The following is a 16,762-nucleotide window of genomic DNA, read 5'->3' as shown; positions in this document are numbered from 1 at the left end:
GATCAACATCTTGGAACTTCGAGCAATCTTCAATGCTCTGAAGTCTTGGCCCCTTCTGGGTTCGACCCAGTTTATCAGATTCCAATTGGACAACATAACCTCGATGGCTTACATCAACCATCAGGGGAGAACGAGAAGCTCCTTAGCAATGAGGGAAGTATCTCGGATTCTGGAATGGGCAGAGGCCCACAGCTGTTCGCTGTCAGCAATCCACATTCCGGGTGTGGACAACTGGGAAGCAGATTTTCTCAGCAGACAGTCCTTTCATCCGGGGGAATGGTCTCTCCATCCCGAAGTGTTTGTGGAGCTATGCAACAGGTGGGGGACGCCGGAGATAGATCTCCTTGACTCAATACCAAGCTACCCAGATATGGGTCGAGGTCCAGGGATCTTCAGGCGGAGTAATGCATTAGCAGTGGTTCAGTCTAATCTACCTTTTCCCACTGTTACCACTCCTTCCTCGTGTAGTGGCCCGCATCAAACAGGAGCAGGCATCAGTGATATTGATTGCTCCATCGTGACCACGAAGCATGTGGTTTGCGGATCTAGTGGGAATGTCATCTTCTCCATGGAGGTTACCTTGTCGCAGGGATCTTCTGGAACAAGGTCCTTTTGTTCATCAAAATCTAGATTCTCTGAGGCTGACTGCATGGAGATTGAACACTTAGTCCTAGCCAAGAGAGGTTTTTCTGAGAGAGTTATTGATACTCTTATTCAAGCCCGTAAGCTGGTTACTCATCGCATCTATCGTAAGGTGTGGAGGACCTACTTACTCTGGTGTGAAGAGTGTGGATTTCCCTGGCATAAGGTCAGGGTTTCCAGGATTCTTTCTTTTCTCCAGGATGGTCTGGAGAAGGGCCTTTCGGCTAGCTCTCTTAAGGGACAAATTTCGTCACTGTTTTTACTGCACAAGAGGCTTGCTTAGCTTTCAGACATCCAGTCCTTTGTTCAAGCTCTGTCTAGAATCAGACCTGTGTTTCAACTAGGGTTGTTACCTGCCCCGGTATCATCGGGACAGTCCCTGTCTGACACTGTATGTCCCGTGTCCCGGAACTACCCTCAAATGCCCCGGGCTAAGAGCTCCCCTGGCTCAGCAAGCAACAGTGAATACAGATTTTTTTTTTTTTAAAAAAAATTAGCTGGCCAGGGGAGCTCTTAGCCCGGCTCGGGGTTACTAAAATACTGGGTAGGTGGGGTGTGGAGGAGATATGGAGGATGGTGTGGGAGGGTGGAAGAGGGTCAAGGGGAGTCGTCGCATCCTGCTGAGAGCGTCAGAGAGAGGTCAGGCATTGGTGCAGGGGCTGCGGGCTGCCCTTGCCCCGGCCCTGAGCCAACAAGTGCAGTGCAGCCACAGAGAAACTGTGAGTAATACTTGGCTGTGTATGCTCTTTTTTCTTGGTAATTGGTATGGTAATTTTTTTGGGGGGCTTAATTATGTGTAAATATATCTATATAATGTGTGTGTATATTTTATTTTATAATGAATTTGAGGCTGCGAGAAGCCACGCCCTGAGACACACCCTCTCCACGCCCATTTAAAAAGTGTCCAGGAATTTTCTGGGCAAAAGGTGGCAACCCTAGTTTCGACCTAGCGCTCCTCCTTGGAGCTTAAATCTTGTTTTTAAGGTTTTGCAGAGGGTTCCGTTTGAGCCTATGCATGGCCTTGACATTAAATTATTATCTTGGAAGGTTCTCTTTTTACTGGCTATTGCCTCGGCACGCAGAGTATCTGAGATGGCTACCTTGCAATGTGAGCCTCCTTACCTAGTATTCTGTACTTATAAGGCTGTTCTTCGTACTGGGTTAGGTTTTCAGGAGATTGTTGTTCCTTCCTTGTGTCCTAGCCCTTCTTCGAAGGAGCGGTTACTTCATAATTTGGATGTGGTTCGGGACTTGAAGTTCTATCTTCAAGCCACTAAGGAGTTTAGACAGACTTCTTCTTTGTTTGTTGTCTACTCTGGAAAGCGTAAGGGGCAGAAAGCCTTGTCCACTTCCTTGTCTCTTTGGTTGAGGAGCATTATTCGCTTAGCTTATGAAACAGCGGGACATAAGCCTCTTCAGAGGATTAAGGCTCATTCTAATAGAGCAGTGGCTTACTCTTGGGCCTTCAAGAATGAGGCATCTATGGAGCAGATTTGTAAGGTGACTACCTGGTCCTCGCATACCTTTTCAACATTTTACAAGTTTGACGTTTTTGCTTCGGCTGAAGCATCTTTTGGGAAAAAGGTTTTGCAGGCTGTGGTGCCCTCAGAATAGGGTCCGCCTCTCGTTTTACCCTCCCGTGTCCTCTAGAGTTTGGGTATATGTTTCCCACAAGTAAGGAATGAAGCCGTGGACTCTCCTCATATTAAGATATAAAACATAAATTATGCTTACCAGATAATTTCCTTTCCATCTGTATGAGAGTCAATGGCCCCCGCCCGTTTTCTCCATTGGGTGGACCAACATTTTTAGTTCTTCTGGCACCATTTATACCCTGATATTTCTCCTACTGTTCCTTGTTCCTTTGGCAGAATGACTAGTGGGGGGTATTTAAGCCTTTGGCTGGGGTGTCTTTGCCTCCTCCTGGTGGCCAGGTTCAGTATTCCCACAAGTAAGGAATGAAGCCGTGGACTCTCCTCATACAGATGGAAAGGAAATGATCTGGTAAGCATAATTTATGTTTCTCCAACATTGGTGTGTCCGGTCCACGGCGTCATCCTTAACTTGTGGGAATATTCTCTTCCCCAACAGGAAATGGCAAAGAGCACATCAAAAGCTGTCCATATAGCCCCTCCCAGGCTCCGCCCCCCCAGTCATTCTCTTTGCCGCTCTGAACAAGAAGCATCTCCACGGAGATGGTGAAGAGTATGTGGTGTTTAGTTGTAGTTTTTTATTCTTCTATCAAGAGTTTGTTATTTTAAAATAGTGCTGGTATGTACTATTTATTCTGAAACAGAAAGAGATGAAGAGTTCTGTTTAAAAGAGGAGCATGATTTTAGCAGCAGTAACTAAAATCAATTGCTGTTCCCACGCAGGACTGTTGAGCTGAGAGAACTTCAGTTGGGGGGAACAGTTTGCAGACTTTTCTGCTCAAGGTATGACTAGCCATTTTTCTAACAAGACTGTGTAATGCTGGAAGGCTGCCATTTTTTCCCTCATGGGGATCGGTAAGCCATTTTCTTAGACTTAGAAAGAATAAAGGGCTTATTATGGGCTATTAACTGGTGGACACTCTTAAGGGCTAAATCGGTTGTTTATTTAAGTTATTTTTGAAAGTTTGAAGTAATTTTCACACTTTTATTGTTTGGGGAACGTTTTTATCGCCAGGCACTAGTTTAGACACCTTCCCAGTCAGGAAGGGCCTTTCACTATAGTAGGCAGAGCCTCATTTTCGCGCCATTATTGCGCAGTTACTTTTGAGTACAGTGCATGCAGCTGCATGTGTGAGGGTCTGGTATCCACTGAAAACGTTCCTAGAAGGCTTGAATTGGTATCGTATACCCTCCTGGGATTGGTGAAGTCGCAACAAAGGCTGTGGCTGGGACTGTAGTGGGGTTAAAATTGCAAACGGCTCCGGTTTCCACATTTTAAGGGTTAACAGCTTGAAAATTGGGGTGCAATACTTTGAATGCATTAAGACACTGTGGTGAAAATTTGGTAAAGATTGGATAATTCCTTCATAGTTTTTCACATATTCAGTAATAAAGTGTACCCTGTTTAACATTTAAAGAGACAGTAACGGTTTTGTTTTAAAACGGTTTTTGTGCTTTATTAACCAGTTTAAGCCTGTTTAACATGTCTGTACCTTCAGATAGATCATGTTCTGTATGTATGGAAGCCAATGTGGTTCCCCCTTCAAATATAAGTGATAATTGTGCCATAGCGTCCAAACATAGTAAGGACAGTACTGTCACAAATAGTAAGGTTGCCCAGGATGATTCCTCAGATGAAGGAAGTAGAGATAGTTCTACATCATCTCCTTCTGTGTCTATACCAGTTATGCCCGCGCAGGCGACCCCTAGTACTTCTAGCGCGCCAATGCTTGTTACTATGCAACAATTGACGGCAGTAATGGATAACTCCATAGCTAATATTTTATCCAAAATGCCAGCATTTCAGAGAAAGCGCGATTGCTCTGTTTTAAACACTGTAGAGCAGGAGGGCACTGATGATAATTTTTCTGTCATACCCTCACACCAGTCTGAAGTGGCAGTGAGGGAGGGTTTGTCAGATGGAGAAATTTCTGATACAGGAAGAATTTCTCAGCAGGCAGAACCTGATGTTGTGACATTTAAATTAGAGCATCTCCGTGCATTACTAAAGGAGGTGCTATCTACTCTGGATGATTGTGACAATCTGGTCATCCCAGAAAAATTGTGCAAGATGGACAAGTTCCTAGAGGTCCCGGTGCACCCTGATGCTTTTCCGATACCTAAACGGGTGGCGGACATAGTGAATAAGGAGTGGGAGAAGCCAGGCATACCTTTTGTCCCTCCTCCTATATTTAAGAAATTGTTCCCTATGGTCGACCCCAGGAAGGACTTATGGCAAACAGTCCCTAAGGTCGAGGGGGCGGTTTCTACACTAGCCAAGCGCACGACCATTCCCATTGAGGACAATTGTGCTTTCAAAGATCCTATGGATAAAAAATTGGAGGGTTTGCTTAAAAAGATTTTTGTACAGCAAGGTTACCTCCTTCAACCTATTTCGTGCATTATTCCTGTCACTACAGCGGCGTGGTTCTGGTTCGAGGAACTGGAAAAGTCGCTCAGTAGAGAGACTCCGTATGAGGAAGTCATGGACAGAATTCACGCACTTAAGTTAGCTAATTCCTTTATTTTAGACGCCGCTTTGCAGTTAGCGAGGTTAGCGGCGAAAAATTCAGGGTTTGCAATTGTGGCGCGCAGAGCGCTCTGGCTAAAGTCTTGGTCGGCGGATGTATCTTCCAAGACAAAATTGCTTAATATCCCTTTCAAGGGTAAGACCCTTTTTGGGCCAGAATTGAAAGAGATTATTTCAGACATCACTGGGAGAAAGGGCCATGCCCTCCCACAAGATAGACCTTTCAAGGCTAAGATTAAGTCCAATTTTCGTTCCTTTTGCAATTTCAGGAACGGACCTGCTTCCAAACTCTGCAGCCTCTAGACAAGAGGGTAACCCTTCCCAGACTAAACCAGCTTGGAAACCAATGCAAGGTTGGAACAAGGGTAAGCAGGCCAAGAAGCCTGCTGCTGCTACCAAAACAGCATGAAGGGGTAGCCCCCGATCCGGGACTGGATCTAGTAGGGGGCAGACTCTCTCTTTGCTCAGGCTTGGGCAAGATATGTTCAGGATCCCTGGGCACTAGAAATAGTCTCTCGGGGTTATCTTCTATAATTCAAGGAACTACCCCCAAGGGGAAGGTTCCACATGTCTCACTTATCTTCAAACCAAATAAAGAGACAGGCATTCTTACATTGTGTAGAAGACCTGTTAAAGATGGGAGTGATACACCCAGTTTCAACTGTGGAGCAAGGTGAGGGGTTTTACTCAAATCTGTTTGTAGTTCCCAAAAAAGAGGGAACTTTCAGACCAATTCTGGATTTAAAAATTCTAAACAAATTTCTCAGAGTTCCATCGTTCAAAATGGAAACCATTCGAACAATTTTGCCTACAATCCAGGAGGGTCAATTTATGACTACCGTGGATTTAAAGGATGCGTATCTACATATTCCTATCCACAAAGATCATCATCAGTTCCTAAGGTTCGCCTTTCTGGACAAACATTATCAGTTCGTGGCTCTCCCATTCGGACTAGCCACTGCTCCAAGAATTTTCACAAAGGTGCTCGGGTCCCTTCTAGCGGTTCTAAGACCAAGGGGTATTGCAGTAGCACCTTACCTGGACGACATTCTAATTCAAGCGTCGTCTCTTTCCAAAGCAAAGGCTCATACAGACATTGTTCTAGCCTTTCTCAGATCTCACGGGTGGAAGGTGAACGTAGAAAAGAGTTCCCTGTCTCCGTCGACAAGAGTTCCCTTTTTGGGAACAATAATAGATTCTTTAGAAATGAAGATCTTCCTGACAGAAGTCAGAAAGTCAAAGCTTCTAAACGCTTGTCAAGTTCTTCACTCTATTCTGCAGCCTTCCATAGCTCAGTGCATGGAAGTAGTAGGGTTTATGGTTGCAGCAATGGACATAGTTCCTTTTGCTCAAATTCATCTAAGACCATTACAACTGTGCATGCTCAAGCAGTGGAATGGGGACTATACAGACTTGTCTCCAAAGATTCAAGTAGACCAGATGACCAGAGACTCACTCCGTTGGTGGTTGTCCCAGTATCACCTGTCTCAGGGAATGAGTTTCCGCAGACCAGAGTGGGTCATTGTCACGACCGACGCCAGTCTATTAGGCTGGGGCGCGGTCTGGGATTCCCTGAAAGCTCAGGGTTTATGGTCTCGGGAAGAGTCTCCTCTCCCGATCAACATCCTGGAACTGAGAGCGATATTCAATGCTCTCCGGGCTTGGCCTCAACTAGCGAAGGCCGGATTCATAAGATTCCAGTCAGACAACATGACGACTGTAGCTTACATCAACCATCAGGGGGGGAACAAGGAGTTCCTTGGCGATGAGAGAGGTATCCAAAATCATCAAATGGGCGGAGGATCACTCCTGCCACCTATCTGCAATCCACATCCCAGGAGTAGACAACTGGGAGGCGGATTATCTGAGTCGTCAGACTTTCCATCCGGGGGAGTGGGAACTCCACCCGGAGGTGTTTGCCCAGTTGACTCAATTATGGGGCATTCTAGACATGGATCTGATGGCGTCTCGTCAGAACTTCAAGGTTCCTTACTACGGGTCCAGATCCAGGGATCCCAAGGCGACTCTAGTGGATGCATTAGTGGCGCCTTGGTCGTTCAACCTAGCTTATGCGTTTCCACCGTTCCCTCTCCTTCCCAGGCTTGTAGCCAGGATCAAACAGGAGAAGGCCTTCTGTGATTCGCGCAGGACTTGGTATGCAGACCTGGTGAATATGTCATCGGCTCCACCATGGAAGCTACCTTTGAGACAGGATCTTCTAGTACAAGGTCCATTCGAACATCCATATCTAGTTTCTCTGCAGCTGACTGCTTGGAAATTGAACGTTTGATTTTATCCAAGCGTGGGTTTTCAGATTCAGTGATAGATACTCTGGTCCAAGCCAGAAAACCTGTGACTAGAAAGATTTACCATAAAATATGGAAAAGATATATCTGTTGGTGTGAATCCAAGGGATTCTCCTGGAGTAAGATTAAAATTCCTAAGATCCTCTCCTTTCTCCAAGAAGGTTTGGATAAGGGATTGTCAGCGAGTTCTCTAAATGGACAGATTTCTGCTTTATCTGTCTTGTTACACAAACGACTGGCAGCTGTGCCAGATGTACAAGCTTTTGTACAGGCTTTGGTCAGAATCAAGCCTGTTTACAGACCCTTGACTCCTCCCTGGAGTCTAAATTTAGTTCTTTCATTTCTTCAAGGGGTTCCGTTTGAACCCTTACATTCCATAGATATCAAGTTACTATTGTGGAAAGTTCTGTTTTTGGTTGCTATTTCTTCTGCTAGAAGAGTTTCTGAATGATCTGCTTTGCAGTGTAATCCACCCTATCTGGTGTTCCATTCAGATAAGGTTGTTTTGCGTACCAAGCCTGGTTTTCTTCCGAAAGTTGTTTCCAACAAGAATATTAACCAGGAAATAGTTGTTCCTTCTTTGTGTCCGAATCCAGTTTCAAAGAAGGAACGTTTGTTACACAATTTAGATGTAGTCCGTGCTTTAAAGTTCTATTTAGAAGCAACAAAGGATTTCAGACAAACTTCTTCTTTGTTTGTCGTTTATTCTGGTAAGAGGAGAGGACAAAAAGCTACTGCTACCTCTCTTTCTTTCTGGCTGAAAAGCATCATCCGATTGGCTTATGAGACTGCCGGACGGCAGCCTCCTGAACGAATCACAGCTCACTCTACTAGGGCTGTGGCTTCCACATGGGCCTTCAAGAACGAGGCTTCTGTTGATCAGATATGTAAGGCAGCGACTTGGTCTTCTCTGCACACTTTTGCCAAATTCTACAAATTTGATACTTATGCTTCTTCAGAGGCTATTTTTGGGAGAAAGGTTTTGCAAGCCGTGGTGCCTTCTGTTTAGGTAACCTGATTTGCTCCCTCCTTTAATCCGTGTCCTAAAGCTTTGGTATTGGTTCCCACAAGTTATGGATGACGCCGTGGACCGGACACACCAATGTTGGAGAAAACAGAATTTATGCTTACCTGATAAATTACTTTCTCCAACGGTGTGTCCGGTCCACGGCCCGCCCTGGTTTTTTAATCAGGTTTGAAAAATTTCTTTCTCTATACACTACAGTCACCACGGCACCCTATAGTTTCTCCTTTTTTTCTCCTAACCGTCGGTCGAATGACTGGGGGGGCGGAGCCTGGGAGGGGCTATATGGACAGCTTTTGCTGTGCTCTTTGCCATTTCCTGTTGGGGAAGAGAATATTCCCACAAGTTATGGATGACGCCGTGGACCGGACACACCGTTGGAGAAAGTAATTTATCAGGTAAGCATAAATTCTGTTTTTTTCCATTGTTCACTATAAGAGCCTGATCATGAAAACTCGTTGCCATGGAGAGAAATCACACAACATTTTTAAGGGCTGTTAAGCGGTATAATGTAACGTAGGTGTCTCTCCTTCACACCCAGAAACCTTCATAGTGATATAAACAGCTCTAAAGCTTAAATTTGCCTTTCTAAAATTGTTTGAGGGTCCTTGCTGTACTAAAGAAACTTCTTAGATTATCTCGCCAGACCAGAGAACTTTAGGCCACCAGGCCCTAATTATTGGTCTCACTGTGTGTTAAAGATAAGATAATGAAGTTTTCTCTACCTCCAAGCTCACGTCATTGAATTGGGTTGTGTCTTCAATTAGCAGAAACCACTATTTCATATACATAAGGGACAAATTTCAAATACTTTTTAAGATCTGTCCCTGGTATAACAAGTAATTGTAAACACATTAAGGGGAAACCAATTTTAAAGTACACTACCCCTTTAGTGACAAAATGGTGAAGCCCTAGATTTTATTTTTCTTAGATGTCAGGAAATTAGTTTATATAGGGTTGTATGTACGTGTTTTTAAAAAAAGAAAAAAATCCTGAGTTTATATTCCTGGCCTGTAATTGTCATTAGGCATGTGGGTTAGGTAGGCTCTCTGCTGTTCCTTCTCTAAATAAATAGAATCTTAATTTCTTAATTCTAATTTTCAAATACGTAGGCTATACAACAGTCCTTGTGGTGCAGAATCATGTGTGCGTGTGTGTGTGTGTATATAATGTAACCAACTAGGTTAAGGTCTTTTGTAGTTGTAGTACTGTGGTTATTTTAAACTATTTTATTTATATATATATATATATATATATATATATATATATATATATATATATATATATATATATATATACACATACATTTTTTTTAACAGCTCTGTTCATTTTCTGTTTTTGTTGCAGTGTTCTTTGCTGAAGGTATTTTCGCAGTTTGGGGCTCTCTACTCTCTTAGACTTCTTCCAAATGCTGGCATAGCTGATCCTGGTTACTATGCAGTTGCCAAATTTTACTCCTCTCGAGATGCTGCCCGGGCACAGGTGGCATGCGACAAGAAGTCCCTGTTCCAGCATTTTCCACTGAAGGTACAAGTTGCAAACAAGCTGAACATGTAACTAGTAGTCAGCTTGACCACTGCAGTACATAGTACAGGTCCCTTTGTAACAAAATCACCTTGATGGCCTTAAATAAAGAAAGTCTATACCTCTTGTGGCTGATGATTATTGTTTATTGGATATCAAATTTCAGCCAACCTGAGAATTCTATCTTTGGTAAATTTTAGATTACTCGTGTGTTTTGATGATGACTCCTATTACTGTAATATGTCGTATAAGGGACTTGCACATGTTTGATTGGTCTGACTTCTTAATCCCTCTTTAGTTGTGTTTTTGGGGCCTTTGTTTTGTTTGGAGATCCCACACACACTATTCTTATTTATTCCCAATTTAGGTGCGTGTCTGTAACAAACAGAAAGGATTTCAGAACAAATTTCTTGCACTGAGCAGCAACAAGTGCCAGGATCTTGCCAACCATTATCTAGGATTCAACGGCTGGTCCAAGAGGATTATAGCTGTAAGTTAGTAGCATGGATGTATGTGGTGTTCAATGTATTTCCATTGGCACAATTATAATAGTTGCTTCTAAAAAAAAAATATCAAGTAATTCCTGTTAATTTGGACATTTGGTGTAACCGCTTACAGATGTCAGGAGTGAAGCAGACAGGCCGTCTATATAGATTCAAGGAGTATATGGCTCTGGTTTGATCGGGTAAATAAAGCAGGGCAGATCTGGACTAAAATGTGGTGGGTTAGATGGGTCTAGTCAAGCAAACAAGTTATTGCACTGTAAATGGTTGACCTATGAGAAACTGTTGCAGTATAATGCAGGGAATATTGCAACCTCCAGCAAGTCATTTAATTCCACTGTAATTACAACACTACAACTATGTTGAATAGCTGCACCAGTAGTATATATATATATTTACCTGTTTAAATATTCCATCATGTTAGATGATCATTCACTGCAATATGTCCAACAGCTCCAGAATATTTCAGGCTTTGATGAGCAAGATGATGAAGGCCTGGAGCAGAATAAGCTGAAATATTTGTGTGTCCTGGAAGTTATGTTTCCCAATCATGGAATTCGCAGTCGTGGGGTGGGTGTTGCTGAGGAAGTCCTGGAAAAGTCTAATGGTACCTATATATTGCAACTTTATTCTTACTGCATTGTTGAGGTTTTCAGATCAGTGTTGTTGCCGGTGAAGTATAAGCTAATATTTACATAAAGAGATTAAGGGCTGCATATAGCCTGAACCATCACTGTGGGTGGATTTAACACCAAAATAAAGAGAGCCCTTTTTAGGTACTTGTAGTTAGTGGTGCTGTTGCATTCTTTTGATGACTTTAAGCAGACTATTTTAGCCCAATTGTGCTTTTCACAGAGAACTTTCCTGAAGTATATAGATCCCAAATAAAAAGAATAGTTCAGCCCCCAAATACAAGGCAGTCCTCCTCTCAACAAAGAACATGGCAACCCTAGACAAGTGTTTTCTTCTGTTATGTGTGATCAGTCCACGGGTCATCATTACTTCTGGGATATAACTCCTCCCCAACAGGAAATGCAAGAGGATTCACCCAGCAGAGCTGCATATAGCTCCTCCCCTCTACGTCACTCCCAGTCATTCTCTTGCACCCAACGACTAGATAGGATGTGTGAGAGGACTATGGTGATTATACTTAGTTTTTATAACTTCAATCAAAAGTTTGTTATTTTACAATAGCACCGGAGCATGTTATTGCCTCTCTGGCAGAGTTTGAAGAAGAATCTACCAGAGTTTTTACTATGATTTTAACCGGAGTAGTTAAGATCATATTGCTGTTTCTCGGCCATCTGAGGGAGGTAAAAGCTTCAGATCAGGGGACAGCGGGCAGATGAATCTGCATTGAGGTATGTAGCAGTTTTTATTTTCTGAATGGAATTGATGAGAAAATCCTGCCATACCGTTATAATGACATGTATGTATACTCTACACTTCAGTATTCTGGGGATGGTACTTCACTGGAATTACTCTGTAAAAAGTACATTAAACCTTTTAATAGGTATTTATTATGTTAAACGTTTTTGCTGGAATGTAGAATCGTTTGCATTTTCTGAGGTACTGAGTGAATAAATGTTTGGGCATTATTTTTCCACTTGGCAGTTGCTTGTTTTAATTGTGACAGTTTCGTTTCTCTCTCACTGCTGTGTGTGAGGGGGAGGGGCCGTTTTTGGCGCTCTTTGCTACGCATCAAAAATTTCCAGTCAGTTACTCTTGTATTTCCTGCATGATCCGGTTCATCTCTAACAGAACTCAGGGGTCTTCAAACTTCTTTGAAGGGAGGTAGATTCTCTCAGCAGAGCTGTGAGACTTATATATTGACTGTGATTAAAAACGTTGCTCTGTTATTTTTACGTTTCAAATTTACTTATTGTTACTTTACTAATGGGAACAAACCTTTGCTAAAAGTTGTGTTGTTTTCAAGGATTGATGCTATAACAGTTTTTCAGTTCATTATTTCAACTGTCATTTAATCGTTTAGTGCTTCTTTGAGGCACAGTACGTTTTTGTTAAATAAGATTGTAACCAAGTTGCAAGTTTATTTGCTAGTGTGTTAAACATGTCTGATTCAGAGGAAGATACCTGTGTCATTTGTTCCAATGCCAAGGTGGAGCCCAATAGAAATTTATGTACTAACTGTATTGATGCTACTTTAAATAAAAGCCAATCTGTACAAATTGAACAAATTTCACCAAACAGCGAGGGGAGAGTTATGCCGACTAACTCGCCTCACGTGTCAGTACCTGCATCTCCCGCCCGGGAGGTGCGTGATATTGTGACGCCTAGTACATCTGGGCGGCCATTACAGATAACATTACAAGATATGGCTACTGTTATGACTGAAGTTTTGGCTAAATTACCAGAACTAAGGGGCAAGCGTGATCACTCTGGGGTGAGAACAGAGTGCGCTGATAATACTAGAGCCATGTCTGATACTGCGTCACAGCTTGCAGAGCATGAGGACGGAGAGCTTCATTCTGTGGGTGACGGTTCTGATCCAAACAGATTGGATTCAGATATTTCAAATTTTAAATTTAAATTGGAGAACCTCCGTGTATTACTAGGGGAGGTTTTAGCGGCTCTTAATGATTGTAACACTGTTGCAATACCAGAGAAATTGTGTAGGTTGGATAAATACTTTGCGGTACCGGCGAGTACTGACGTTTTTCCTATACCTAAGAGACTAACTGAAATTGTTACTAAGGAGTGGGATAGACCCGGTGTGCCGTTCTCACCCCCTCCAATATTTAGAAAGATGTTTCCAATAGACGCCACCACACGGGACTTATGGCAAACGGTCCCTAAGGTGGAGGGAGCAGTTTCTACTTTAGCTAAGCGTACCACTATCCCGGTGGAGGATAGCTGTGCTTTTTCAGATCCAATGGATAAAAAATTAGAGGGTTACCTTAAGAAAATGTTTGTTCAACAAGGTTTTATATTGCAACCCCTTGCATGCATCGCGCCGATTACGGCTGCGGCAGCATTTTGGATGGAGTCTCTGGAAGAGAACCTTAGTTCAGCTACGCTGGACGACATTACGGACAGGCTTAGAGTCCTTAAACTAGCTAATTCATTCATTTCGGAGGCCGTAGTACATTTAACCAAACTTACGGCTAAGAACTCAGGATTCGCCATTCAGGCACGTAGGGCGCTGTGGCTAAAATCCTGGTCAGCTGATGTAACTTCTAAGTCCAAATTACTTAATATACCTTTCAAAGGGCAAACTTTATTTGGGCCCGGTTTGAAAGAAATTATCGCTGACATTACAGGAGGTAAGGGCCACGCCCTGCCTCAAGACAAAGCCAAAGCTAAGGCTAGACAGTCTAATTTTCGTCCCTTTCGGAATTTCAAAGCAGGAGCAGCACCAACTTCCACTGCACCAAAACAGGAAGGAGCCGTTGCTCGTTACAGACAAGGCTGGAAACCTAACCAGTCCTGGAACAAGGGCAAGCAGGCCAGGAAACCTGCTGCTGCCCCTAAGACAGCATGAATCGAGGGCCCCCGATCCGGGACCGGATCTAGTGGGGGGCAGACTCTCTCTCTTCGCCCAGGCTTGGGCAAGAGATGTTCAGGATCCCTGGGCGCTAGAGATCATATCTCAGGGATACCTTCTAGACTTCAAATTCTCTCCCCCAAGAGGGAGATTTCATCTGTCAAGGTTGTCAACAAACCAGATAAAGAAAGAAGCGTTTCTACGCTGTGTACAAGATCTGTTATTAATGGGAGTGATCCATCCGGTTCCGCGGTCGGAACAAGGACAAGGGTTTTACTCAAACCTGTTTGTGGTTCCCAAAAAAGAGGGAACTTTCAGGCCAATCTTGGATTTAAAGATCCTAAACAAATTCCTAAGAGTTCCATCGTTCAAAATGGAAACTATTCGGACAATCTTACCCATGATCCAAAAGGGTCAGTACATGACCACAGTGGATTTAAAGGATGCTTACCTTCACATACCGATTCACAAAGATCATTACCGGTATCTAAGGTTTGCCTTCTTAGACAGGCATTACCAGTTTGTAGCTCTTCCATTCGGATTGGCTACGGCTCCAAGAATCTTCACAAAGGTTCTGGGTGCCCTTCTGGCGGTACTAAGACCGCGAGGAATTTCGGTAGCTCCGTACCTAGACGACATTCTGATACAAGCTTCAAGCTTTCATTGCCAAGTCTCATACAGAGTTAGTTCTGGCATTTCTAAGGTCGCATGGATGGAAAGTGAACGAAAAGAAGAGTTCTCTCTTTCCTCTCACAAGAGTTCCATTCTTGGGGACTCTTATAGATTCTGTAGAAATGAAGATTTATCTGACAGAAGACAGATTAACAAAGCTTCTAAATGCATGCCGTGTCCTTCATTCCATTCAACTCCCGTCAGTAGCTCAATGCATGGAGGTGATCGGCTTAATGGTAGCAGCAATGGACATAGTACCCTTTGCACGTCTACATCTCAGACCGCTGCAATTATGCATGCTGAGTCAGTGGAATGGGGATTACTCAGACTTGTCCCCTACTCTGAATCTGGATCAAGAGACCAGAAACTCTCTTCTATGGTGGCTTTCTCGGCCACATCTGTCCAGGGGGATGCCATTCAGCAGGCCGGACTGGACAATTGTAACAACAGACGCCAGCCTACTAGGTTGGGGCGCTGTCTGGAATTCTCTGAAGGCTCAGGGACAATGGAATCAGGAGGAAAGTCTCCTACCAATAAACATTCTGGAATTGAGAGCAGTTCTCAATGCCCTTCTGGCTTGGCCCCAGTTAAAAACTCGGGGGTTCATCAGGTTTCAGTCGGACAACATCACGACTGTAGCTTACATCAACCATCAAGGAGGGACAAGAAGCTCCCTAGCAATGATGGAAGTATCAAAGATAATTCGCTGGGCAGAGTCTCACTCTTGCCACCTGTCAGCAATCCACATCCCGGGAGTGGAGAACTGGGAGGCGGATTTCTTGAGTCGCCAGACTTTTCATCCGGGGGAGTGGGAACTTCATCCGGAGGTCTTTGCCCAAATATTTCGACGTTGGGGCAAACCAGAGATAGATCTCATGGCGTCTCGCCAGAACGCCAAACTTCCTCGCTACGGGTCCAGATCCAGGGATCCGGGAGCGGTTCTGATAGATGCTTTGACAGCACCTTGGAACTTCGGGATGGCTTATGTGTTTCCACCCTTCCCGCTGCTTCCTCGATTGATTGCCAAAATCAAACAGGAGAGAGCATCAGTGATTCTAATAGCGCCTGCATGGCCACGCAGGACTTGGTATGCAGATCTAGTGGACATGTCATCCTGTCCGCCTTGGTCTCTACCTCTAAGACAGGACCTTCTGATACAGGGTCCATTCAAACATCAAAATCTAACTTCTCTGAAGCTGACTGCTTGGAAATTGAACGCTTGATTTTATCAAAATGTGGTTTTTCTGAGTCGGTTATTGATACCCTGATACAGGCTAGGAAGCCTGTTACCAGAAGGATTTACCATAAGATATGGCGTAAATACCTATACTGGTGCGAATCCAAAGGTTACTCCTGGAGTAAGGTTAGGATTCCTAGGATATTGTCCTTTCTACAAGAAGGTTTAGAAAAGGGTTTATCGGCTAGTTCATTAAAGGGACAGATCTCAGCTCTGTCCATCTTGTTGCACAGGCGTCTGTCAGAAAATCCAGACGTCCAGGCCTTTTGTCAGGCTTTAGCTAGAATCAAGCCTGTGTTTAAAACTGTTGCTCCGCCATGGAGTTTAAACCTTGTTCTTAACGTTCTACAAGGAGTTCCGTTTGAACCCCTTCATTCCATTGATATAAAGTTGTTATCTTGGAAAGTGTTATTTTTAATGGCTATTTCTTCGGCTCGGAGAGTCTCTGAGTTATCAGCTTTACATTGTGATTCTCCTTATTTGATTTTTCATTCAGATAAGGTAGTTCTGCGTACCTGGGTTCTTACCTAAGGTAGTCACTAACAGGAACATCAATCAAGAGATCGTGGTTCCTTCCCTGTGCCCGAATCCTTCTTCAAAGAAGGAACGTCTTCTACACAATCTGGATGTAGTTCGTGCCCTCAAGTTCTACTTGCAGGCAACTAAGGATTTTCGACAAACGTCTTCCCTGTTTGTCGTGTACTCTGGTCAGAGGAGAGGTCATAAGGCTTCGGCTACCTCTCTCTCCTTCTGGCTTCGTAGCATAATTCGTTTAGCCTATGAGACTGCTGGACAGCAGCCTCCTGAAAGAATTACAGCTCATTCTACTAGAGCTGTGGCTTCCACTTGGGCCTTTAAGAATGAGGCCTCTGTTGAACAGATTTGCAAGGCTGCAACTTGGTCTTCGCTTCATACTTTTTCCAAATTTTACAAATTTGACACTTTTGCTTCTTCGGAGGCTATTTTTGGGAGAAAGGTTCTTCAGGCAGTGGTTCCTTCTGTATAATGAGCCTGCCTATCCCTCCCGTCATCCGCGTACTTTTGCTTTGGTATTGGTATCCCAGAAGTAATGATGACCCGTGGACTGATCACACATAACAGAAGAAAACATAATTTATGCTTACCTGATAAATTCCTTTCTTCTGTTGTGTGATCAGTCCACGGCCC

The 16,762-nt window shown here is 43.7% G+C and overlaps 1 protein-coding gene across 1 annotated transcript in view; it reads left to right on the top strand.

Moving 5' to 3' along the window:
- The first annotated feature begins 1,208 nt into the window (after positions 1-1,208).
- The window catches only part of RDM1 (RAD52 motif containing 1), a 164,496-nt gene continuing 148,942 nt past the window's right edge, over positions 1,209-16,762 (top strand). Inside the window, exons 1-4 of the mRNA XM_053718320.1 lie at positions 1,209-1,361; positions 9,502-9,681; positions 10,046-10,168; positions 10,635-10,788. Of these exons, the coding sequence (XP_053574295.1) occupies positions 1,209-1,361; positions 9,502-9,681; positions 10,046-10,168; positions 10,635-10,788 (610 nt within the window). The remainder of the gene's footprint in view (positions 1,362-9,501; positions 9,682-10,045; positions 10,169-10,634; positions 10,789-16,762) is intronic.

This window comes from Bombina bombina, chromosome 1 (genome assembly GCF_027579735.1).
Source record: "Bombina bombina isolate aBomBom1 chromosome 1, aBomBom1.pri, whole genome shotgun sequence".
Lineage (NCBI taxonomy): Eukaryota > Metazoa > Chordata > Amphibia > Anura > Bombinatoridae > Bombina > Bombina bombina.
Note: the sequence above shows the minus strand (reverse complement) of the source record. Positions and strands in the feature narration are given on the sequence as shown.